This window comes from Lentinus tigrinus, assembly GCF_003813185.1.
Source record: "Lentinus tigrinus ALCF2SS1-7 unplaced genomic scaffold L226scaffold_1, whole genome shotgun sequence".
Classification (NCBI taxonomy): Eukaryota; Fungi; Basidiomycota; class Agaricomycetes; order Polyporales; family Polyporaceae; genus Lentinus; species Lentinus tigrinus.
In genome coordinates, this window is record NW_027137910.1 from 879,768 (window position 1) to 903,501 (window position 23,734).

A 23,734-nucleotide genomic window follows, 5' to 3' on the forward strand; every position below is an offset into this window, starting at 1 on the left:
CATGCGCCCCGCCCGGCGGTCATTGGCTGGGCGAAAACAACGCCCACCGGGGCAAGGCCGCTTGCTGGCCATGTTCTGTTTTTGTTGCTGACCGGCTGTTGCTGGCGGGTGCAGGGCGATAGAGGGCTGTCCGTGCCAGCAGCGTTCTCGCGCATAGGTCATGCAGGTTCCCGCATTGTGTTGCTGCGCTGCCTCACTCGCTCAAAGAAGACTGCTTTTGTTCACAATGCGGTGTGTAGCTGGCAGGAGCGTCCAGTCAGAGTGACAGTCAGATTGCGCAAACTCACGGGATTCCCAGCCTGGTTACCGGCGTTGCCGACATGACCGACGGGCCCGAAGAAGATAAGAGCAAATTGATGTGGGAAGCGCTGCTGGCGCACAGGGCAAGGGTGCGCTGGCTCAGCCTTGCTGTGGTTATCCGAGGCAGGCCGGCGTAGTGTATTGTGTATCCGCGCGAGAGCAGTGCGCTACTTGTGCAGCCAATGGTCGACCGCAGAGCTGCGCCCCCAGGTCTCCGCTCCCTCTGTGCGCTGATCGGGCGGTCAATATCCTCCTCCATCAGACGCCCGACTCCGGACCGCCCGTGCCGAAGCGATCTGCAAGCTCGCGTGGCATAGACGCCCCACAGGAACCAATAAGAAAGCAAGTGCCTCAAATGGGCATAAGGGCAGAGCCATGTTTCAGTTGCCGGCAGCCGGCGCAAGGCTCTGCTCTCCACTACGCTTCGGCATTGATCACATCCCACCTGTCCTTCAAAGCTTCAAGTGTATGCTACGCGATATTCGTGCTGTACTCCTGCGTCGTATAAAGTGCTGAGCCCAATGCATGTATCGTTTCCTATCGATGACCGAGGCCTCCAAAGCCTGAGAGGATCTGCAAGGCTCACGGCTCCGTTGCTCTCTATCACAGCATGGTAACAATCCATCATGTCGCACATGCTGATTGGCATCAGAACTGTTCACCATCGAAATAGTCCCCGCTCGCAGCTCTCCTACTTATTCTCCCCGCTGCTCCCTCGTCGCCCTTATTCTCTTTCGCACTTTCTCACTCTCATCTTCATCTTAATACGCTTCTTGATATTCCCTCCTTCTATCTTCTACTCTACTTGCATCTTTCCAGCCTTACTCCTTTGCATCTCTCATAATGTCTCGCAAGGCCCAGAAGCCCCTCCCTCCCTTCCACCTCGGTATGTCTTCCATCTGTCCTTGACTGACTGTTGTCGCCTCGAACCCTGATTGGCATTGCTTCCGTTGCATCCTTCCAGGCGACGATTACAAGATCCTCCATGGTCTCGGTGAAGGCGCATACGGCACTGTCGTTGCCGCTCTTCACAAGCCCACCAACAGAGAGGTCGCCATCAAGAAGGTCCTCCCCTTCGAGCATACCCTCTTCTGCCTCCGCACGCTCCGTGAGCTCAAGCTGCTGAAGTTCTTCTCCGACTCCTGTGTCAACGAGAACGTAAGTCACTATCTGTCTGTCGTGAACGTCAGCCTTCCATCACTGGTCATCCAACACGCCATCTGGCTACCAACTTCGGACGTGATAGCAATCATCGTTGCCGACCGGAGTGGCAGTCTGGCATTCATGCCCAACTGTCGTTTGTCTATCGAAGCTCGGGTTGTAATGTGTCATGCTTCCCTCAGATCATCTCCATTCTGGACATCATCAAGCCGCCATCCCTCGATGACTTCAAGGAGATCTACTGTGCGTCGCTGTTCGGCCCATACCGTATCCTCCCACCGTGCTCATTTGGCGGGGAACATGCAGTCATCCAGGAACTTATGCAAACCGACCTGCACCGCGTCATTCGAACTCAGCAGTTGACAGATGATCACTGTCAGGTCCGTCTGCTAATCCCTCCGTCTCTCATCGCACCGCCATCTCACTGATCCTCCCCCTCGCTCTTCCTATGCACCCGCCGCCCATTTGTGTACCTGTGATCTTCTGCGGTTTGCGTTCCGTCGCATATCTCCCGAACGCGCCGCGTTACGCTGCAATCCTGTTTGGTACCGGATCGCGCATGTGCAGTACTTCGTGTACCAAACGCTCCGCGCGCTCAAGACGATGCACAGCGCGGACATCGTGCACCGCGACCTGAAGCCCGCCAACCTCCTCCTGAACGCAAACTGCGACCTCAAGGTCTGCGACTTCGGTCTCGCGCGCAGCACACGCTCGACGAACCCAGGTGGCAAGGAGGCGGGCCTCATGACCGAGTACGTCGCGACGCGGTGGTACCGCGCGCCCGAAATCATGCTGTCGTTCAAGATGTACACCAAGGTACGCGTCCCACCACCATTCGACACGCGTCTGTCTGCGCGTCACGTTGCTCCTCCCGCTAACATGTATGTTCTCTTGCAGGCCATCGACATCTGGGCAGTCGGCTGCATTCTCGCAGAGCTCCTGAACGGGCGGCCGCTCTTCCCTGGGCGGGACTACGGGCACCAGCTTGACCTGATCCTGGACGTCATCGGAACGCCGACGCTCGAGGAGTTCTACGGTATCACCTCGCGGCGTTCGCGCGACTACATCCGCGCGCTGCCCATCCGGAAACGTCGTCCGTTCACTGCGCTCTTCCCCAAAGCTTCTCCGGAGGCGATCGACTTCCTGCAGAAGACGCTGGTGAGTGTCCCCTCCATTCAATCGGTTCAGTATTTTACGGCAGAATATGGCTCGTGCGCCGACCCTGTGACCTTCTCGCACATGGCCCATCCGTTGCTCTTGCGTGCTTCGCGTTTGCCATCTATCAGCTCGCGCGCATCTCTCAATGGCGAGCTATGCCCGGGACCGGACACTTTGCGTTGTGCGTCGCCCAGAGCGCTGCCTCTCCCTACTCGTCATGATGCCTGATGGCATTCACCAGCGCGAAGCGGCTGTGACCTTTCTCCCGCTCGGAATTGCGTGCACCTTGCGGACATGTCTCTGATGCAACCATCCCTCCTCTCACATAGACGTTTGATCCGAAGAAGAGGCTCACCGTCGACCAAGCGCTCGACCACCCATACCTCTCCGCATACGTAAGTCTCCTCTCCGCCTCGCCCTCCTATCCGAACCACCGAGTCTCACCATACCGCTCGCTCTCCCCCTCTTTCGTTCCCCCGACCTCGCGGCGCCGCCCGTTACGCCCGCGCGACCTCGTGCTCTACGCTTCGCTCCTTGGCACACCCGAACCCGACGGCGTGGATAGCACGACCCTGAGGACGAGCCTGCGGTCCCTTCGTTGGACCCGGAGTACTTCGAGTTCGATTGTGAGTGTCCATCTTCCCATTCTATCCCATCTCTCACTCACCAGACCGCCGTCTATCTCCTCGTCCTTCGGCGCGCTGACCGCTCTCCGCGTATAGACAAAGAACTCAACAAGGACGAGCTCAAGCAGCTGCTCTACGACGAGGTCATGTCGTTCCAGTCGTTAATCTGAGGCCTTGCGAGTCCTTTTATGACTTCAACGCGATTGCAAACCCCCATCTATCCACTCACGCCCACACCCCTTGACAATCAAATTTGCTACCCCTTTATACCATACCACCACTGCCACCCATTCATTCTGCTGTTCGCGCTCTAAGTGCTGCTGTATCGCTGGAAACTATGTTACATATTTATGGAGGGAATAATAAATCAGGAATGCGTAAAAACACTTTGGTTTGCTGCTCGCATTGTGAGGTCGACGGTACTTCGCTTTTGCTTTTCACCTACACCCAGCTGGCAGCAATGCGGACAGGAGGGACATGTAACGTAACGGGGGAGAACGAGCGGAGTGCATTGCTAAGCTGAGGCGAAAGCATAAGACATAATAATGGTATGTTGCAACTAGAAAACACATTCAAAGCTTCGTACTGGTACGTAAAGTCATGGAGTCCGTCGTGAATGCAAGAACAGCAAGACAAGCACTACGCACAACAGCGGGGATTGGTGGGGGGACACTTAGCGAGGAGGGTGTGGGGATGGGGGGGACAGAGTCGGGGCGGTGATTTAAAGGGGTTTCGCAAAACATGACAGGAGAGGAAGGTTACGCAGTACCCACAGCATAGCGAGGGCCGAAACAAGACAGTATGTAGGTAGGTGTCGCAAATCCAACAGCAGTCCCCGTCACCACGCTACGTCCGCCGCGCAAGTCCCGCCCAGAAGCCCGAAGCCACGCCCTCGACGCCAAAGTCCCCGAAACGCGTGTCGCTGTCCAGCTCCGTGCCATACATCGTACGCTTCACAGGTCCACCGGGCGTCTCGGGCGGCAGTGGCAGGGTACTGCTCATCCCGAGCTGGATGCCGACCTCCGTGCTCGAGACGGTGCGCCTCTGGAGACCGTGGATGCCTGAGCCGTTCGCCATCGCCACGCTTGGGATGCTCGAGCCCTCCTCTGCAGCCTCGGGTACAGTAGATAATCCCGACGTCGCCATGAGCGCGCTGGGGTTGATCGTGGCTGCAGAGCCTATGGTAGAAGGAGCACCTTGTCTTTGCAGCTGTGACGACCCAGCGGCAGCAGCTCGACTGGCCGGTCGGCTTGCTGCGGATTGGGGTCGTGAGGGTGTATGCGCCCGCGATGGGGCCTGTGACGGCCGTCGAAGCGGCTGGAACAAGTCGTTGCGCTCGATGCGCCCTCCAGCACGCTCAACGAAGCCTCCGGAAGGGGCCGCAGGAGACGGAGATGCAGGAGGCTCGGGATACGTGAAGGGCGGGAAATTCATGTCGAACGGCGTAGAAGTCACGGGGTGGAATAAAGACGTGTTGAAACTGAAGTTGAAGTTATGCGGCAGTTGGTTGGGTGCATTCTCGTCCGCGCCTGGAGGTCGAGGAATGGCGCCACCGCCGTTGGGAGGAGTGATCTGCCCAGAGTCGGGATCAAAGGGGAACAAGTCGGATAAGTGCGTCGTCGGGGGAGGCGGGTCAATGTACGACTCTGGCGGCTCTTCAGGACCCTGGAAAATGGTGAAAGTCTGCCGGGGAGCAGCTCCCCCCTCACTGTCCGGATGGGAGGCAGCCTCACCAACCGGCTCACCCGATGAAGGTTCCGACGGCCCTGAGTCTTGACTCGAGAGCTTAGGCCGCTTCTTCGTGGGTCTGACGATCCGCCTGTCAAGATCCTCCTGGCTAAAGTTATCCTCTTGCCCAGCCTCAACTACATCGGTGACGAGACTGTCGTTCATGTCCCGTTGGCGCTTGCCGAGTAGGGACTGGGACAGACCAGGGAATCCCGCTTGGGGTACCGCGGGAGTCATGTGTGACGCCTCGATGCCGCCTACAGTCGTGCCGGAGCTACCTTCGTCTCTGCGAACGTGATGAGAATATGTCCATGGTGTGAACCCGTCATTTACGTACGATGCACGAGCCTTCCCAAGACTCTTCTGTGAGGGAGCAGACACCATTCCCGTCGACGCCTGTGTGAACAACGCTACAACCTGCTTGAGCTGGTTGACTTCGACTTGAAGCTGGGGTACCAGCGCAGCTTGAGGTCGTAGCGAGTCCACTTCCGTCTGGAGCGAGCGTACCTGTGCGGCTAGCATGCTCAAGTCAGCCGCCCGACTCGATTGTTGTTGCAGTTCGGCCTGCAAGAGCTGAACCTGGGTCTGGAGCGGCGCAACCTGGGAGGATTGTGAATTGTGCTGATGAGGGACTTGGAAACACTGCGGGGACGTACCAGATTATTGACGTATGCTTTCAGTTGTTCGGAGGTATCGGGTAGCTTTACAGGAAGCATGGCCAGGTCAAGAGGGTCTACTATATGCTCGATCGGATTTGGGATATGCGGAGGTGACACATGAAGAGCAGATAGTGCAGCGGGGGAAGGTTCATGGGTTGTTCCGGATGGGCCTGCTTCAGGCACTTGGGAGTCGTGAGTAGGATACCAACTTGAAACCCAAGGTACACTTACTGTCTGTATGCGTTGGATCGGGCTCTGGGAGGGATTTGGTGTGAGCCACCGAGGTGGGAGGGAATGTGGGAAAACAAAAGAAACGGACCTTCTTCCTCCGCTATGGCAGCTTCCGTGGGCTTTGCGCTCTTACTCCCTTTGCCCCGCTTCCCTTTCTGCGACAGACTGGCGGTTCGAGTGACAGCGCGCGCACCGTGTCCACCCGCCGCGGTGGGTCTCCCTACCCCCAGCTTATACTGGGTCTCCTTGGCGCGTCTGGTACGCGGAGGGGGAACAGCAACGATTGAGGCTTCCGAGGGAGGTGCGGACAAACCGCTGGTGAACTGATCATCCGTGACCACATTATCTTCTTCGTCTGTGTCGTGGATGATGACTGATGAAGTGGAAGATCCTCTCAGACGCGGATTCGCGACGGTGCGTGAGGCGATCCGAGTGGAAGGTGCACGCTGAGGAGGGTGGTGTGGTGTGGGGCGAGTAGGTTGTGTGGTGTCGACGAGTAGTTCAATCAAAGCTTCTGTCTTCAGGTTCGCCTTGATACCATAGTCCTGTACGCTTGGGTGAGGTAAGGACGGATTGGGTACACGGTGGTTGAGACGCACTTTGCATATTCGCTGGAGATCTGCGCGCTTCATGGCCTTGAGCATCTCGCGTTCGAGAGGGGGAGGCATAGTCGCAGAGAGACGGAGGCCCTTGCGGGCAGCGGAGAGGAGATCGGGAAGGAGAGAGAGGCAGCGGATGGTGGACGTAACGGTCGTCGGTAGTGGTTTGGGCCCAGTTCAACGATCCGGCCAAACAACGCCCAAACAACGCGAACTCCTCTGTCACATGACCCTTGTCCCGCCGGCACTCCAAGCGCCCATATCCCTGCTCGTTCACTCCCTTCCATACTCGTGGGCTTGGGCTTGGGCTTGCTCCTGTAGGCTGTAGCTGCTAACAACGTTTGTTCTTTCCCCCGCACAGAGGCTCAACCACCTCCCAACCTGGCTCGATCCGATCGTCCCAGGTAAGGCAGCAAGTTACCGAGTGTCCTTTGATTGCACATAGTAGGTTCAATGAACGGTCATTAATGTCAAGCTCGGTCATCCAGATTAAATTGCTCATCCTCCCGCCGTCCATCGTCTTGTGAGTATCGCGACCAGCTTGCTTCTACTGTATATGCGAATGGACTCACGGTGCACCGCGAAACGAGAAATGGAACCTGGATGGCCCCCGTCGGCCCGGATGCCCGAGTGGGAACAGGCTGCCCTGCGTTGGGTGCAGGCGCGCGCCGGCTACAGAGATCACCTGAAGGTGAAGGCACCTTCCAGCGGCATCCCAGGGCTTGTGTTCGTATAAATATGACTCTTTCCTGGTCCATATCTCTTGTTCGACACGCTTGAATAGGGCTCGCCTTCTTCTCGTCTCCTCCTTGATACCATGTCCCGGACGTTTTCGCTCGACGAGGTCTCCAAACACAACTCTCCAAGGTGCGCATCCCAGCGCGACGTTGATCTATTCAAACTGAAGTTCGTGTAGTTCATGCTGGGTCATCATCAGCAACAAGGTCTATGATGTTACGGAGTTTCTGTCGGTACGTTTCCTCCTCACCCAAACTCTTCAAGCCCGTGTTCATGGGTTGCATCCCCAGGCCCATCCCGGGGGTGCAAAGATCATCCTGAAGTATGCGGGCAAGGACGCCACCGCTGCATACGAACCCATACACCCACCAGACGCATTAGACAAGAATCTCCCGCGTGAGAAGCATCTTGGCTCGCTCGACAGTGCCGCAGCGAGTGCTGTCAAGGAGGCCGCCCAGAACAGGCGCAAGACGCAGGACGAGCTGCGTGTGGCGGCCGCACATGCAGCCAAGCTCCCGTTGAGCAGGATGCTGAGCTTGTGGGACATCGAGGTACGTGACTGTCGCATGCGCCCCATCTGCTTGGCAACCCATATCGTACTCCGCTAGGACGTCGCCCGGAAAGTGCTTTCATACAAGGCCCTCGCGTACTACGCGTCTGCTGCCGACGAAGAGACCAGTGCGCGCATCTTATGTCTTTCCCTCCCCTCCCCGATCCTGAGCGATCCTGACCAGCCGACCGAGAGAACTGTCGCGCGTTCTCCCGCTTCTTCTTCCACCCTCGCGTCATGCGGCCGGTTTCCCAATGCGACCCGTCGACCACTATCCTTGGCTTCAAGTCTTCGATACCGGTGTTCGTCAGCGGTGCCGCACTCGCGCGGCTGGGGCACCCGCTCGGTAAGGGCCACTCGTCCAATTGAAGTGATCTCATTACCACAGACGCTCACTACGTCATCCGCAGGTGAGGCGAACATCACTCGCGGCGCGGGACGCACAGGGATTATTCAGATGGTTTCGTCGAATGCTTCTCTGTCGTACGCACAGATCGCCGAAGCGCGCGTGGGCCCCCAGCAGCCGTTGTTCTTCCAGCTATACAAGCACCAGGATGATCGCATCGCTGAGGAACGAGTCCGGGAGATCATCTCTCTGGGGTACAAAGCCATTTTCCTCACTGTCGACGCCATTGTGGCGGGCAACCGCGAGCGCGATATCCGCGCGCCCTTCGAGCTGGAGGAGCAGGAACGCGAAGCGGACAAGGCGGCGGATAGCACGGACAAATCGAAAGGCTCTCCGGACATGCCTGCGAAGCAGGAGAAGGAAGAAAGCGGGAACGTGAACTTGCTCGGCACTGCGGGTGCACTGATTGCGAATGACGACTTGGATATGACCTGGGAGAGGACCATCCCTTGGCTGAGGTCGATTACCAAACTACCCATTGTTGTGAAGGGCGTCCAGTGTGTTGAAGTCAGCAGGATTTTTTCCCTTACTTTGTGACGACAAGCCTGATGTCATGCAGGACGCAGTCTTGGCCGCAGAGGCCGGTGTTGATGGCATCCTGATCTCCAATCACGGTGGACGACAACTGGAATAGTGAGCAATGGTTCTATGTTCAGGATGCAATTGCGCTGACCACAGCACCGCAGCGCGCTCCCCTCCATCGAGGTTCTCTACAGGATTCGGAAGCAACGACCAGATGTCTTCGACAAGCTGGAAGGTCCGTTATATGATTGATACAGACTACATCTCTACGGTGCTCACACATCATATCCAGTTTACATCGACGGAGGCGTGCGGAGAGGCACAGGTTGGTTATACTCATGATGGCACTGCGCCCCCGTGCTTACCGTCATGTGGTCAGATGTCCTCAAAGCATTGTGTCTCGGGGCGAAAGCTGTTGGCATGGGTCGGCCGTTCTTGTACGCCCAGAGCGTGAGTACTTCCTGTGGGTCGCACGTGCATATGCTGAAGTTGTGATGCAATGTCAGGCTTATGGCGAGGAGGGTGTCGTGAAAGCGGTAGACATCCTCGAGCGTGAGATCGTGAGGGCCATGCGGCTTATGGGTGTTAGCAATGTGAAGCAGCTCGTACCAGAAATGGTGAGTTGCAACATGTTTGGACGTTGTTGTATTGACGTTGCTGACATGTGGTCTGCGCAGGTCGAGCGTGTCGATTGGCAGCCTATACTGTCTAGACTTTGATTGGTCGATTGGGTACCTTCTTACAACGCCACTTATACTCATTTCACGATACCACCACAATGCAAACTGCTTTTCTTACCATAGTTACAGTATGACAAGTGTACAATGACCGTGGGCGGGTACCCGAAAGCCTTCTTGGGGAAGGAGGACGTCTGAAACGTCCGGGTCAGTACAGACCTAACAGCCGGAGTCAATGTATTCTGATTACAACAAGGAAGATGGTAGCTTACCTAGTACCACGCTGTTTGACTAGTGGCATACAGACTGACTCATGCCGATGCGCTTCTCTGATATACAACAGTGGACAAGAGTTTACAACACTATGATACAGGCTTCGGACCGGGGTTAGTTGGCGGGCACACGGAAGAAAGAGCGTTGCTCACTGTCGCAGGCGCAATTTCATCCAAAACTTTCCTCGCTGCTTCAACTATGATCTTCCATTCCACAGCATGTAGACGTTCCTCGAAAGCTTCGATCGGCTCTCCAGGTACGATCTCTACCTCCCGCACGAGCACCGGCTCGCCACGGTCGACCTCCTTAACCACCCGGTGTACCATGACCCCGGAATGCTTGATCTCTCCCTTCTGAAACGCCTCGTACGCCCTCTCAATTGCGTGCGCGCCATCGAATGCGCCAGGTAAGGCCGGGTGGAGGTTGATAACCGGAATGGGTTTAGCAAGACGCTCCTCGCCGTCGTACGGTTGGTCACCGCTGACGATCTCCAAGAATCCGTCGCCCATGATGTGCATCCATCCTGCAAGCACAACAAGGTCAGGCTTTTGTCGAGCGACGATCCGCCCGACTTCGCAGTCGTAGTCGTCTCGTGTTTTGCCGGGGTTGGCTTTCAAGTACGGTTGCAGGCCGAGGTAGGCAGTAGGGATAGGCGTAACAGCCTGTGCAGCGCGGGTGAGGCCATAGGCCGCTTTTCGGTTGGAGAGAACGAGTGTGATGCGTGCGGATGGTAGGGCAGGAGTATTCTGTGCATCGATCAGGGCCTGCAGATTTGTCCCTAAGTACAACAGTCAGCTGTAAGATACGATTTCTCGAACAGCTGTGTTCATTTTCACCTGAGCCCGAGATTAGCACAACTATGTGTCGTTCGCGAGACCCTTGTGCAGCGGCGTCGGACATGGTTGTTGGTCCGGGAGGTGGCTGTTAACAGGAACTTGCAAAGTTGACGCAGGTCCGATCAACTTGCCTGATCCGTAACACCAGGGGCTCGATCTAGGTTAGGGTTCAAACATACACCATTTCTTCAGGCCTCAGGCCATCACGATAAGTCAGACATGTAACTGCTTCATTTCCGCGATGGTCAGATCCAGCTCATATGGGGGAAGAGGGCTGAGGAATATGGTAGGCAATTGTGAGAACGCATCACTCGTGAGCAACGCTGATATCTGTTGTAGTGGCGCGCTGGCACACAGGAGCGATGTGAGGAGTGTCAACCGACCACTGCGCCCTCGGAACGATCTTGTATAGGAAATGGGATGGAGGTCGCGATTGGTCAATCTCTGCGAGGCGGGGCTGGAAACAACGCCTTACCGACGATGCCACCTGCAACACGGCCACGCTGATCCTGGCGTGTGCGGGAGTGCCAAGATGTTCGTCTGAGGCGCCACGGTCGGCTGTTCCTTGTTTTCCAGCTTGGAAGGCGTTCGCATTCTGAGCTACAGACTGATCGTTCTACGTAGCCATGCCAGCCTGCCCTGTGGCGACTAGCGTCCGCAGAGTGCGCACGCGACAGCGGAGCTGCGGATGTGGCGGGCGACACTGAGAAAGCGTCAGATCACCGGGGGAAGATAGGCGCGCAGTATGCGGAACGGGAACACCAGGCAACCCACCCATCTGCTCGTCGCTAAGGGCGAACCACGCCGGAACACCCGAGTTCATAGACGCGGCGTCAGATGCGCCCGACCTCTTTAACCCGTTCCTCGAGGTTCCTATCCCCCTCTTGACCGCCGTGCAGCGTCAAGTCCTCCTGTTGGTGCTCTCCACACAGGACCGGGTCGCCTTTCTTCTGGGATTGTATCTCAGCCTCCTCTGGTTCTTGTAGCGCTTCTCAGCCGGACTGACGCTACGTGCGTATACTGACCAGCTGGCTTTCTAACTTATTCCTTTATTTTCTGGTTTCTCGCCACATTCCTTCACCCCTCCCGCTCCTTGCCTGGACATCTCTCTAACCGTTTCTGTCAACTCTATCTGACTGGTGACTCCATGGTTGCCCAGACCGTTGCACCCGGGGCTGCTTTCAAAAGTCTGAGTTCCAACGATGTGGTACGCCGTAGGATCCGCTGTTCCGGGAGCCTTCTCATCATACCCGGCGGCAGATTCAATTCCTCCTGGCCGACATCCCCATCTTCACTGTGGGGATATTGGCTTTTGGGACGCTCACGTTCTTCTTCCTCATGAAGCGTGTGGACAGGTGCGTGCTCAATACTCATCCTCAGTACAGGTCTTCATGCTCCCTTCTACTGGTCAGATGGGTTTTCTGCCTGCACATGTCTGTCTTGCTCGCGTTCCTCGCAGCAATCCTTGACTTGACGCAACTCCTCTCCCGAGGCCGCGATCGACAGTCGGACACAGACGACGCGGCGGCGGGCGTTAACTCGCTCATCTCTGCGCGCGAGGTCTTCTACGCGTTTGCCAACACTCTTCGTTTCCTGTTCTACTGGGGCTTCGTCGCCATGATTCCCCTGGGCGAGACGATCCCCGAGGGAAACCATATGCACAGCGGCAGCTGGAGACGTTGGGGTTTGGTTGGACTATCGTTGAAGTGGTCAACACTCGTAATCCTGTTCGTTATGGCCATTCTCCAGATCGTCTATCGTGTGGTCGCGGAGTTCAAGAAGATCGGCCCAGTATATGAGGCTGAGGCTGCATTGGAGATCATCCTGTCTGCTGTGTTCATCCTCAAGCTCTTGCTCAACACCTGGGCACGGTATCCTGTCGGTTCCACAACCCAGAGCAAAGGCAAGATGCTTGTGCAGTATGCACCGATCATCGTGGCGCTCCTGTTCAGCCTGTGGATCGCGGTTGGGAATGTGATTTTGTGTGAGTGGATTTGTCTTTGATAGTTGAAACGCATTCTGAACTTGCATGAAGTTGAGTTTACCGAGACTGCTCTCGGGCGGTTCATGCGCGCAGTGGAGCTGTATGTCGTGCTCGTCTACATGCTCACCATCTCCTTCCATCACTTGCGCCACCTCTCGTTCTTCCCGATCTACCGTCCCGCCACGAAGGGCCCCTCCCGCTCAAACACGTTCAACCGCAGCTCGATCGAGAAGGTTGACAACTTCACGGACGTTAAAGTTGCGCCGGAGCCTGTCAAGGTCGACAACTTGATGGAGGCGCTCGAGGAGCAGTACCGCGTTGCACAAGCCGTCCCGCCGACTGTGGAGAGAAACAGTGCCAAATCAGCAAAGGTAGAGAGTGCTAACACACGTCAATCTATGGCGGCTCGCCTTTCAACTTGGCTGGGTGGTGCGCGTCCTCTCCCTCGGCCGCCACAAGAAGTTCAGGTCCAGCCTTGGGACATTGATACGGAGCGTGGTCCTTCCCCTGTTGCACCAAACGTTCCTCGGCAGTGGTACCCTGAGGAGAAGCCCCGTCTCGATGCACTCGTCATCCCTTCTCAGGTCGAGTTGGATGAAGACGAGCAGCGTGGCGTGTCCCCCCTGCCCAACTTTCCTACGGGCCGTCCTCCTCGAGTGGTCGAACCTGCCCCACCCTCCCCGGTGGTGAGCTTGAAGCCGAACTCTTCTACCATGGCTGTCGAAGACGCTGAGCTCGACTCGGCCAAGACGCCTATTCCCAACAGAGACTGGCAAGACATCGAGTATTCGAATGCAGTGAGGTACTCGGGCGCCAACGAGGACATGCTCGCCGATGCTCTCAAGCAGAATTACTATCAGCAGCAGGGCGACTCGGCTTCTTCCATCGCATCCAATATTCAGGTCATCTCGCCTCCGAGTGACGACGAGGTCTCGCGTCCCAACAGCCTTGCAGCTAGTCAGTATGCACCTTCGCCCTATCCGATGTCCCCTCTCGCGTCCGCTGTCGTCACTCCGCTCCCACGTAGCCGTCCTCTGCCGCCGATGCCCATCCCGAACCGCACCTCCATGCTTGCCTCGCCCAAGTCGCCGATACCGCCCGACTCCGCACGCTCATCCAACATGTCCATCCTGCTTCGCCAGCAGAACGAGCTCGATGAGTCCATTGCCGCGCTCCGGCTTTTCTCGCCCACGAAGCAAGCGTTCGGTATGGAGGTATCCCAGCCTCCTGTTGAACCATCAACGTACTATACCCAGTATGCGCTGGAGTACCCGCAGCAGCCCGGCGGTCTTTCCCCTATCCCGAGCGTTGGCACCCAAGAGTTCACACCTCCCAGCCCAGATTTGACGCTTGCGACACCAGGCCCGGACCGCATTCCTCAATCGTCGGGGCAGAGCGAGTTTCACTTTGATGGCCAGCCGCCACTGAACCGCTCGAGCATGGACTCTGGCGTCATTCCTGCGTCCTTGCCTTCCGCCGGGAAGTGGGAAGAGAGCCGTCCTGCTTCGCCCGCAGGAGCGCTGGTACCACCACCTATGCCTGTTTCGCGCTTCTCCGACGCTTCAAGCATCGGGCAGCGAAGCCAGCGTAAGGGAGTAGACTCGATGGGTACTCAGTACGACATCACGTCGTTTGTGGGCAGTAAGTTCGACCTGCAAATTCCGCTGGCGTCCTGCGCTAACACGCCCACAGACCTGACCGTGCCTGTCAACCCCAAGGATAGCATCATGTCGGCATCTTCCGCCGTGCTGTCCGACGATGGTTCCGTCGCTGTCGCCACCGTGGCGCGTCCTGGCATCCTGCAGCTTGCTCGTCCTACCTTCATCACGCAGACGATGCGCATGGAGGGCCCTCTCGCACCCGTGGGACTCCCTGCACAACCTGCCCCTTCGACGTCGCCCATCCGCTCTGCTGCCTCCCGCGCTCTTCCGCAGATCCCGAAGCCCGTCTCTCAGACTCAGACTCAGACTCAGACCCCGCCTGTAGTGGCTGAACAACCTGCCGCCCCTCGCTTCCGACGTGCCGTCGGTCTTCCCGCACGCCCCCGCTTGTCCGTCGTGAACCTGACGCCGGTTAGCGAGAAGGTGGCATCGCCGAGTGACACCGCCACGCTTGTAACCTCCCCGCAGAGTGGGTCCGGTACCCCTATGACGGGGAAAGCGTGGTAGAGCGTGGTCACTCGCTGTCCCAAAAGGTTAGACGACTGTAGAGATCGTCCTTGGTAAGTTCTTTACCCCCCTCCTTCCTTTCTCTTTGCGCGACCCTGCACAACCTCGCGCACCCCACCGTCTGTTCCCCAGTATCTACGTACACACCTCAGGCACACATTGACTTCGCTTTCACGCACATCTCTCGGACTCGCGCGCTCTGTAATGTAGCACCTATGATGTGATGCTGACAGTGCTCGTCTCGTGTATAAGATATTGGACATTATCCTTATTGCCTTGCATTGCTATGTATACTAGGACACACTTTCTGGATCCTGTGTTATGACGACATCCTTCTAGAGCCTAAGAGCTGCAGCAGGTCTGTCCCCTCTAGGCTTGACGCGTCCAATGAGCCACGTTGACGTCGCGCAGTACGCGATCACGTGACGCGCGTCGGTGACGTCAGTGCCTTGCGGCGGAGCTACTTAAGGAGCCTTGAGGTGCTGCGACGGCGAAGAAGCGCACCATGGCCTCGTTCCCCGACTATTACAAGCTGCTCAGCGTACAGCAGAATGCAACCATAGAGGAAATTAGGACTGCATACAAGAAGGAGTCTCTGAAGTGAAGAGCTTCTGATGTTGCAGCATCGATACTCATACTGATGGCCCCACAGGACACATCCTGATAGACTCGTGAATGCGACGCCTGAGGAGAAGAAGGCTGCAACAGAACGTTTCCAGGTGTGCTCTGTAGCGAATATGGCACAGGACAGGTTCTGATTCGTGCAACAGGCAGTTGCAGATGCATACTACGTTCTCTCAGACAGTACGCGTAGGAAGGAGTATGACATCCTATACTCGACTCGGCGCCCCCAAGAAAGAACCACAGATCCCGATGCATCATACAACTTCTTCTCGACGTTCACGAACATGTTCGGAAACCAGGGCGGTTCTGGTGCCGAGTCTGCAACAGGTGCCACTGCTGCAGACCGACCGGACGCAGACCATGTTTTCGCCGACGTCTTTGAAGAGGTGCGTTCGACCAGGCTACTATTCCCATAATCATCTGGCTCATTTTTGGTCCAGTTGCTGCGTCCAGAGGTTGAGCGACACGCTCCCTGGTGGGCATGGCTTGGTGCCATATGCGGTGCAGGCATCGGCTTCATCATAGCCAACATCCCTGGACTCATGTTTGGAATGTATGCTGGTAATCGCCTTGGTGCAATTCGTGACGCCAAGGGCAAGAGCGTGGCCGCGGTGTTCACTCAGCTTGGAGGCGACCAGAAGGCACAGGTAGCGTTTTCAGCTGCTTGTTTCGGTCCGGTGTCGGTACTGAGGCCTCCTCAACAGATTCTCCGAGCACTCGCAGCGAAAGTGTTTGGTGTGGCATCAGGTAGCTTCTGATATCATAGACGGTTTCTATGAGCGTGTGGGACCATTGGATACCTTGTCTCTGTAGTGTACGGGCCCCTTGTATTCCCCTATAGTGTGATTGAGCCTCTTCATGCCATTGGACAGTGTCGTATGCGGGGGAGACAATTGCACCGGATCAGATCTTTGGCGCTGGGATCTGGACGATCGAAATGCATTTTGAGGCACGCCAGGGACGCAAGCGTGCCTCAACGGTTTTTCTCCTGTTCATCGATGCTGCTTGCTTTGCCAACTTACACCTGGGATAATTCGCTGTGTACATTGAACCCGAACGTTTGACATACAGAATGGTCGACACGCGTCGTTCTCGTCCGCGTACGCCCCGGGCGCGTAACACCTCTGCACAAGGTATCAGGAGAACTTCGAAGTCGCTTTAAGTCGCGCGATATCTGACGCCAAGGCCATGGCATGTTATAGGTTCCCGGAGAGCGAGTAGTGTTCCTGCGGGTGGAAGTTCTAAACCGGAATGGATACTAGGTGAGCACTTATCACGGCCATGCTTGTCCACGGTTGTAGTCAGCACTCACCGGACATGCACGTCCAGATTGTGTGTTGTTGTCTCCGCGGAAACGAAGTAATGATCATCGACGTCTTCTTCATATCGTACTGTATCTCAATTCATTTCTGCAGAGCGGACAAATACGCATGAAGAGCCCCCACCAAATGGAGAAATGCACACCGCAGAACCTCCACGTTCCGGTGAGTTCTGAATGTAGGCCTTTTGTTATCATGCGCGAATGATCCAATTGCATCGCGTAGAAATCAAGAAGCTTCCCAAACGCGTCACCCGGTCCCAAACCCGAGACAATGCGCCGCCTTCGACCCGGACGCGTTCGCGGAGCGGAGCGCGTGCTTCCAGCTCCGCGCATACACCGGAAACTCGGCCAAGACGCAGAGCAGCCTCCTCGACGCGTGCCATGAGCGAAGCACCTTTGGTACCGTCCTCCGCCACACGATCCCGACGCACCTCTGCTCGTACTACGACAGCACTCGGGAAGCCCGCACCGATGTCCCGAGGGTCCTCCGTGGCTGCATCTGCATCAACTTCGCGGGCGACACGTAGGGGCCGCACGTCGGAGAAGGGCAAGGCCAGGGCCCGACCAGCCGACTCCGACATGTCGACGTCTGCCTCAGTTGACGACTCCTGGGACGTCGACTCATCCGTCAGCAGGACGAGACGGAACGTGAAGCGGCGGAGGATGTCTCCGCCGCACTTGTCGCTCAGGCTCAATCTGGACGGCGCCGAACGGGACGATGAATATGACAGCCAGAAGACAGCGGTAGAGGAGGACTTCCACATGTTGGAAGGTCCGGATACGCTGCCTTGGATTCCGGTCAACCCGCATTCAAAGGATTCCGAATACGTTCCACCTGGTGTCAACGCGCTGATAGAGGGTAGGCTCGTTATCCTTACGTTCCGGAACACGTCCAACGAATGACCGCTGACATCTCACCTCTTCAGACATGAAACGCGCCCTAGTGGTGCACAGGTCCGAACGAGAGCGGGCTGAAAGCAGGTACGCCGAGGAAGCACAGAAGCGGCGCGAGTTGGAGCAAGAAGCCGCCCGTCTTGCGGCCGCAAACCGCGCACTCGAGGCCGAGCGATCTGCATGGACGACCGCAGCAGCAGAGTCGTTAGCAGCCTCGCTGGAGGATGCGCTTGTGTCGGACATTACGCGCAAGCTCACGGAAGAGGTGTTCCCGAGCCACCAGCGCCCCGATTCCGAACCCTTTCCTCCATCTCAGTCGCGGCTCGAGCCAGGTCCGGGTGCTCGCTTGGCCTATCCTCCAGTGGTCATGATGGCGGACAGCACAGGCGTGGACGTCGAGATGTCGGACGCATATACTCAGCGCCCCCGCCCTAGCGCGGGAGAAGAACGCGAACTGTACGCTCGGAACGGAGGCCCGTCAGGTCCGCGACAGCTCCAAGTGCGCAACTCACCCCACGACAATAATGGCACGATACCCAGCAAAACATGACACACCCATACCATCCTATCATGCGCGGCTCATTATGTCATGGTGCGACTCGAGGTCGCGCGCCGCGGGTGAGTGTGAAATCCATTCCGTGACCCAGGCCGGGCTGCCCCAAGGGCTCGGGCTTCCCATCTGTCTGCGCCTGGGAAGCGCAAGCCTCGTGAGCTGGATGACTGCCATGCTGATCTTCATCAGCTTCTAGGTTTGCGTTCGGCATATGAAACCGTACGTCAACCTGCCAAACCTTGCAGCTGGTTCCTTGGAGTGACGACAACGCCACCCTCGCTCCTTGGGCCTTAGGCCCCAGGATGCGCCGTGCGCAATCTTCTGGCCGCTACGACTCGAACATGGGAAGAGGATAGACTCGGACTGGAATGAATGAGAAGATCACCGGGAATCTGGTAGTCGGACGCAAATGAATTGACATAAACGCTACGCACTACACACGCAGGGGCCAGATGCCCTTTCGCTGCTTCGCAGGTCACAGCAGGGCGCACAGGGCTCAAATGTGCGTACTCTTCGTGGGACCACGAACGTGTGATTGCTTCTACTCGAACAAGACGGGCGTTCTAGTTATAGTACATTGTACGTGTGCTAGTGCGTTGTTTCTGCTAGACTGTTCGCTCGCGCCTTGCGGCGTGGGCATGACATGCATAGGCTGGGATGATTGGGATACGACAGTGCGGCTCAACGTATGGATGGGGAAGGATTACAGAGCGATGGAAGATTAGATGCGATGGGTTTGGAACGTTAATCATATGTGGGAACTGGAAGACCAATGCAAGGGAAACAGAACAAAACTGACTTCTGCACTCGCGGGAAACAGAGTTCAATGAACTACTCGAGTCCGGAGGAGATCAAGAGGGAATATACCAATGATAAACGGTTTACCAAGAGACGACAAGACAGGAATGATTAGGTATACAGTGTCTGCGGGTGATCATGAAAGGATATAGCAACTTTTGAGTTCTGGGGGATGATATGCAATGGGGTTTCGTGATAGCCATTGTGTTTGGATGTCAGAGTGCGATTTGGGAGGTATGCATATGGAGACCATGAGAATAAAACTTGTACCAAAAGATATGGTCGATTGGTGGCGACGCGCGGCGTTTAGCTCCAGAGCTCTCCCGCATGGGAGTCGTCCAGTGTCGTGAGGTCTTCAGTCATGCGCAGGGCTTCGTAATCATTGATTCCTGCGGCGCCGTTGGCCATGGCGAGAGTCAGCGCTGCGATCGCCTTTTCGGAGCGGGAGGCAGTGGACGGGAGATGGGGGGACGACAGTGGCGCCGTGAAGCCAGGCACACCCGTGTTGGAAGAGTTCGAGGGGGTGGCCAAACTCTCACCCGCTTGGTGAGAGAGTGGAAGCGACACGAGCGATGAGTTTGTCGACACAGAGTATGTGTGAGACAAAGCCGGGGTAGAGAAGATACCGGACGAGGAAAGGTCGGTGTCCATATCCACATGGCCCTCATCTTCGGACGAGTACGCCGACGGATTCAAAGAGCGGTCCACTGGCGACGAACTGCGCTCGCTTCCGTCAAAGGCTGCGAACGGAGACGAGAGCGTCTGAATCTGAGGAATGTCGACGTCCATCATGCTCATGGACAACGCCCTCTTCTTGTGCGCCGGGCTGCGTGCCACGGGGAGCGACGAGGCCTCGCCGACAATGAATAGATCGTCCTCGTCTTCGGATTGTTCTGCGACCGCCTCAGTGACCTGCGGGGTGCCGTAAAACGACGTAACGCGCCGACTAAGGTGCGGTGCCTGACTAGCCTGCGCGCCGAGCGTGGATGGAGATCCTGGGGCCTGCCTTTCGGAGCGCAGAGAGCGGAGACGGGAGCTTTCCCAATCCTGCATGCGGCGTAGGAGGCCTTCATTGCTATCCGCCACACTGCGGTGCAACTCTCCAAGGGCGTTAGCCCGGAGGCGGCGCGCCTCGTCCGACGAGATGCGCTCGCGTTCTCGTGACGCCTCCCTAGACCAACGTGCGCGCGCGGAGCTGACGCCAGAATGGGGGTGGCGCCTGTGCTTCTTTTCGGGCTTCTGGGAGAAGAACTGGAAGGCGGCTGAAGAGGATGGGAGATGGGACGTCGATGGGAGCCTGGGGGCGGGCGTCTCAGATGATTCGGCAGGGAAGATGGGATCGGATGAGGGTATGCTAAAGCCGAGGCTAGGAGCCTCGTCTGAGGACTCCTCAGTCTGGTGGGCACTCGATGAGCATGCAGGGAGGGCGATGACGCGCAATGCGGGGACTCACATCAGGATCTCTGCGGGCGCGCTTTCCTCTTCGCCACTGGTCAACGTCCCACTTCTCCGCGGGCTGGTTGTGAACAAGGTCCTTGTAGGACGGGCTCCGGATAGAGCTTGGGCGTGAGCGTTTGAGGGATAGACGCCATTTCGCGTCGTCTGGCTTGCGGCGGGGAAGGGGAGATGAAGCGGAATGAGACCGGCGGCGATGGGAGAGACGTGCAGGCGACGACATCGACGAGCGAGGCGGATTGTGGATGGAGAATGCGCGGGACGGCGAGCAGATGGGAGCGGGCGTGGAGCAGATGGGGGACAGATGGGGGTAGAGAGAGAACCAGGCGTGCAGCGGGAGCGAGAGGCTGCAGGCTCACCTGGAGTGGAGTCTGAGGCGTTCCACTGCTCCGGCTATACATACAGTTCTGCTCGGCAACGCCCGGGAGTCGATGACCGCCCCTTCCTAATCGGGAGGGTCAGGCTCTCTCTCTATCTGCGCGCACGTCTGCAGCTGCGGCCAACGACCGCGCGCCGTTTGGGCCTAGCATCGCTCAGAGACCCCCGTTTGCTATGTCAGACCTCACCACGCGCGGAGACCAGCCTTTGCTTTGATCCCCCATCCATCAAGTCCTTCCTATCTTCGCATGCTATGTCCCCGCTCGTCCTGATTGCAACACCGTAGCATATGCTGCGTACCCCAGGGTGTATTCCCGGCCTCACCGCCAGACTCGGGGCCGCGCGGGAGCAGTCCCAGCTCGCCGGAAGGTTGTGGGGGAAATCCCAGCGTGCTCCTCGGACCGACATTCTTCGCCCCGCGACTCTGACATTGCGCTGCCCCCGCTTCTAAAAGCTTGAGTCTCTTGACTTCGCAGCCAGACGTCTGTGACGTCCGCACTAAAGGCGCCGTGCGAGAACGGACGGCAGGTCCGCTGAGGCGCCCCCGCCGACCTAGGGGAGACAATTGGATTGGTGCCGGTGCCTCCAGGCATGTGCCAATCGCGACGTCTTGCTCGTACTAACCGCGACGTGAAGCTCGCTCAGATGTCTGCGAGGAAAATTGGGTGCAGACATTTGGAACTCACCATTACGTTGGTGGTACCCATGACATCGTGGTGGTACTCGTCTACTATGATATGCTCGTCGGTGCGTCGCCCGCTCAATACGGCTCACGACCAAGCTGACAAGCGACGACCAGCCCAGTGACGTGACTCTGCACGCACAACGACTAGAACAGCTCCATTTCCCCACATTCAACGACGTCGTCCGGATCATAGCCTCCCCCGCCCTTTTCCCGACCCCGCACGGATCGACGTTGGTCCGAGCTTTACCCCGCCGCGCATCCTGCACGAAGTGCACGTCCCGTGGCGCATGTCGGGCGATCGTCGGTCAAGTCCTGCAGGACTCGAGCGCATATATGCCTTCATACACAATCCGACGGCCTGTGCTTGCTCCCGACCATCTTGCGCCCCGGGCTTGCCAGCTTAAAGTCGTGCAGCAATGAAGCGCTTCGCACCGTTCCTGCTTTTCGCGTCGGCAGCTTCGGCCGCTGTCGTTTGGGACGGAAGGTTCAATAACTACACGTAAGTGACGCGTTTGCGAGCCGAACACCACGGTATTCGCAAGCTCGCCGCACCGCCCGCTTGGTGGGGCGCGGGGTTGAGCAGCAGGCTCACTTCGGTCTTTGTGTAGGACCGCCGCCGACTTCGATAAATGGAGCTGGAGCAACCAGGTCGGAACGTACCAGACGTATATTTACGTGAGTGTCATTCGACTGCCATCGAGAGACGTTGCTCACCAGCTCATGCAGGGAAATCAGCACGTTAGTAGCTCAGCCTCTTGGAGCGCCCCTCCTTTCTGGCATTGTCTAATTTGGTTGCCCAGGGCGAGACAGCATCGTCGTGGCTCACGCTCGGGAGCCAATTTATGAACCCGGCGAGTGCGTAGCGCCTACCCCTTTCTCGTGCGCGCTGAGCTGACGCCACACCATTCAGCCACGGGAGAGAAACAAGGCGTGAAGGTCAAGATAAACGCACAGTCGACATGGAACGGAGGTCCCATGCTCAGGACGGAGCTTCTGCCCCAGACGACGAACGCGCTCTCCGGGCACCTGTTCTTCCATGTTTCGCTCCAGATCCCTACCGTCAACCCTCCAGGTGCGTGGCTGTTCCATGCCTGTCAGTGGATCCGCGGTGGGAGCGCTGACGTCCTTCCCGGCATTGGCAGATCCGGCATATGAGCACCAGGTGCGTACGGTCTATCGGGGCATCCAGCTGCTAGGACTGACCTCATCGGAATCCTATTGCGGCTTAGTGTGCTGACGCTTGGTTGCCGTCATGCAGATCGTATTCTGGGAGGGACATTACGCCGACATCAAGTATGGACAATTGAGTGGTGAGCCCTCGCAATCGCCGCATCGCGGGTGTCGAGAGCGAGAGAACTGATCAATCACGTTCATTCATGTGATTTCCAGGCCAAAACGGCGTCGCGGATACGCTGCAGGTCATCACAGGCGGGAAGAGCATCTGGTCCGTGCAGCCTGTGAAAGGCACTTGGGTAAGTTACGTATGTATGATTGAACTCTCACGCTGTCTGACTGGAGTCTGCTTGACAGTATAACTTCATTCTTGAGACTGGCTCGCCCGGAGGGCTTTGGGTCTCTACCGGAAGCAGCGCCCTGCAAAAGGTATACACGGGTTCGTTGAACGGGAATGGCGGAACGGACTGGCATGTCGGTGCGTGACTTGCACTGCTTCCGTTGTCGGGGAGCTGGTGCTAACGTCCGAGCAGGTGCACTCAGGCTGCCCCTGAACGGTAACACGCAAGTGATCAACGAGACGGATATCTTCTACAGTGGCGTCTATGTCGAAGACTCTGGTCCGACCACGACGCCCTGAACTGCTGGTGCATTCGCAGAATGTACCCGGGTATCGGACCCGCAGTCCATGCCGTTAGGATGTATGATGAATGAAAGAGCCGTGTACTCACAGTCACGTCCGTCTTGTATGATATGTCTTAAGTCCGTTTATGATGACGATTATCTCCATGTTCTTTCCCAGGTCGTCAGAAGTCTGATCTCATCCGGAGAAGCGTTCGTGTGCTGGACAAGCGGCCCGTCGATGGTTGCGGCGGGCCATGTCAGGCTGCAAGATCACATTGCGCAGCTCGGTTCGGACAATGCGCAAGGCCGTGCGAGGAAGTCATGATACCCACCATGTGCTCGGCCAATATACACTCTCCGAAGGCCTGAGCCGCCGGCGATTGGGAGGCCGGTAAGTAGGATCTGGTTCTCTGGGCTCGTGTGCCTCAAAGAGGCGTCGGTTGGAAGACGATGACGGCGGAGGACTTCCCATCAACCTTTCTAGCTTGCGTCCGTCGAGACAGAGCGCCCACTTCTCCGAACAACGGCCTGCTATGACGGATGCCATAGCAAGCGGCCAACTGCTGACCTCGTCTCCATAGTTTACCGTGATGAGGCTGTACAAGCGCAAGGG

At 57.3% G+C, this 23,734-nt stretch overlaps 11 protein-coding genes across 11 annotated transcripts; 7 read left to right on the plus strand and 4 right to left on the minus strand.

The window, feature by feature from the left end:
• The first annotated feature begins 811 nt into the window (after positions 1 to 811).
• On the plus strand, positions 812 to 3,632 carry L226DRAFT_528086 (mitogen activated protein kinase). Its single transcript, XM_067679262.1, has 9 exons — positions 812 to 1,186; positions 1,265 to 1,458; positions 1,644 to 1,704; positions 1,768 to 1,841; positions 2,029 to 2,277; positions 2,359 to 2,619; positions 2,949 to 3,014; positions 3,185 to 3,245; positions 3,342 to 3,632. Exons 1-9 carry the CDS (start codon positions 1,144 to 1,146, stop codon positions 3,413 to 3,415), a joined length of 1,083 nt encoding a protein of 360 aa, XP_067542425.1. The 5' UTR covers positions 812 to 1,143; the 3' UTR covers positions 3,416 to 3,632.
• Positions 3,633 to 3,929: 297 nt separating this feature from the next.
• On the minus strand, positions 3,930 to 6,629 carry L226DRAFT_9356 (uncharacterized protein). The gene is made up of 6 exons (XM_067687352.1): positions 6,463 to 6,629; positions 5,952 to 6,408; positions 5,864 to 5,887; positions 5,630 to 5,814; positions 5,311 to 5,573; positions 3,930 to 5,259 (listed from the first exon to the last, which is right to left on the minus strand). Exons 1-6 carry the CDS (start codon positions 6,529 to 6,531, stop codon positions 4,092 to 4,094), a joined length of 2,166 nt encoding a protein of 721 aa, XP_067542426.1. The 5' UTR covers positions 6,532 to 6,629; the 3' UTR covers positions 3,930 to 4,091.
• Positions 6,630 to 6,795: 166 nt separating this feature from the next.
• Positions 6,796 to 9,727, plus strand: L226DRAFT_528087 (uncharacterized protein). The gene is made up of 13 exons (XM_067679263.1): positions 6,796 to 6,985; positions 7,053 to 7,329; positions 7,379 to 7,433; positions 7,491 to 7,751; positions 7,809 to 7,878; positions 7,935 to 8,096; positions 8,161 to 8,663; positions 8,716 to 8,789; positions 8,843 to 8,913; positions 8,971 to 9,003; positions 9,058 to 9,128; positions 9,185 to 9,295; positions 9,356 to 9,727. The coding sequence occupies exons 2-13, from the start codon at positions 7,280 to 7,282 to the stop codon at positions 9,395 to 9,397; spliced, it is 1,503 nt and encodes a 500-aa protein (XP_067542427.1). The 5' UTR covers positions 6,796 to 6,985; positions 7,053 to 7,279; the 3' UTR covers positions 9,398 to 9,727.
• On the minus strand, positions 9,579 to 10,580 carry L226DRAFT_9472 (phosphoribosylglycinamide formyltransferase). The gene is made up of 3 exons (XM_067687365.1): positions 10,465 to 10,580; positions 9,781 to 10,406; positions 9,579 to 9,729 (listed from the first exon to the last, which is right to left on the minus strand). Exons 1-3 carry the CDS (start codon positions 10,526 to 10,528, stop codon positions 9,718 to 9,720), a joined length of 702 nt encoding a protein of 233 aa, XP_067542428.1. The 5' UTR covers positions 10,529 to 10,580; the 3' UTR covers positions 9,579 to 9,717.
• An 86-nt stretch (positions 10,581 to 10,666) lies between these two features.
• Positions 10,667 to 11,745, minus strand: L226DRAFT_528089 (uncharacterized protein). The gene is made up of 4 exons (XM_067679264.1): positions 11,725 to 11,745; positions 11,624 to 11,671; positions 10,804 to 11,475; positions 10,667 to 10,750 (listed from the first exon to the last, which is right to left on the minus strand). Exon 3 carries the CDS (start codon positions 11,285 to 11,287, stop codon positions 11,081 to 11,083), a length of 207 nt encoding a protein of 68 aa, XP_067542429.1. The 5' UTR covers positions 11,288 to 11,475; positions 11,624 to 11,671; positions 11,725 to 11,745; the 3' UTR covers positions 10,667 to 10,750; positions 10,804 to 11,080.
• Positions 11,304 to 14,960, plus strand: L226DRAFT_497007 (uncharacterized protein). Its single transcript, XM_067677589.1, has 5 exons — positions 11,304 to 11,671; positions 11,725 to 11,819; positions 11,877 to 12,448; positions 12,500 to 14,089; positions 14,141 to 14,960. The coding sequence occupies exons 1-5, from the start codon at positions 11,612 to 11,614 to the stop codon at positions 14,614 to 14,616; spliced, it is 2,793 nt and encodes a 930-aa protein (XP_067542430.1). The 5' UTR covers positions 11,304 to 11,611; the 3' UTR covers positions 14,617 to 14,960.
• Positions 14,961 to 15,119: 159 nt separating this feature from the next.
• Positions 15,120 to 16,179, plus strand: L226DRAFT_475274 (DnaJ-domain-containing protein; the record flags this gene model as incomplete). The annotated part of the gene is made up of 5 exons (XM_067676658.1): positions 15,120 to 15,216; positions 15,269 to 15,335; positions 15,387 to 15,626; positions 15,681 to 15,887; positions 15,945 to 16,179. Coding segments are annotated over 5 exons (665 nt in total), but the record flags the coding sequence as incomplete, so codon positions are not given.
• A 92-nt stretch (positions 16,180 to 16,271) lies between these two features.
• L226DRAFT_9512 (uncharacterized protein) lies at positions 16,272 to 17,550 on the plus strand. The gene is made up of 5 exons (XM_067687368.1): positions 16,272 to 16,373; positions 16,443 to 16,502; positions 16,570 to 16,599; positions 16,656 to 16,724; positions 16,785 to 17,550. The coding sequence occupies exons 1-5, from the start codon at positions 16,313 to 16,315 to the stop codon at positions 17,462 to 17,464; spliced, it is 900 nt and encodes a 299-aa protein (XP_067542432.1). The 5' UTR covers positions 16,272 to 16,312; the 3' UTR covers positions 17,465 to 17,550.
• Positions 17,551 to 19,112: 1,562 nt separating this feature from the next.
• Positions 19,113 to 20,484, minus strand: L226DRAFT_518099 (uncharacterized protein; the record flags this gene model as incomplete). Its single annotated transcript, XM_067678538.1, has 2 exons — positions 19,113 to 20,201; positions 20,260 to 20,484. The coding sequence occupies 2 exons, from the start codon at positions 20,482 to 20,484 to the stop codon at positions 19,113 to 19,115; spliced, it is 1,314 nt and encodes a 437-aa protein (XP_067542433.1).
• A 594-nt stretch (positions 20,485 to 21,078) lies between these two features.
• L226DRAFT_9765 (uncharacterized protein) lies at positions 21,079 to 21,900 on the plus strand. Its single transcript, XM_067687398.1, has 2 exons — positions 21,079 to 21,386; positions 21,439 to 21,900. Exons 1-2 carry the CDS (start codon positions 21,231 to 21,233, stop codon positions 21,742 to 21,744), a joined length of 462 nt encoding a protein of 153 aa, XP_067542434.1. The 5' UTR covers positions 21,079 to 21,230; the 3' UTR covers positions 21,745 to 21,900.
• Positions 21,741 to 23,137, plus strand: L226DRAFT_564517 (uncharacterized protein; the record flags this gene model as incomplete). Its single annotated transcript, XM_067683654.1, has 10 exons — positions 21,741 to 21,823; positions 21,933 to 21,999; positions 22,051 to 22,062; positions 22,125 to 22,179; positions 22,235 to 22,396; positions 22,467 to 22,486; positions 22,583 to 22,634; positions 22,714 to 22,796; positions 22,855 to 22,975; positions 23,031 to 23,137. The coding sequence occupies 10 exons, from the start codon at positions 21,741 to 21,743 to the stop codon at positions 23,135 to 23,137; spliced, it is 762 nt and encodes a 253-aa protein (XP_067542435.1).
• Positions 23,138 to 23,734: the final 597 nt, after the last annotated feature.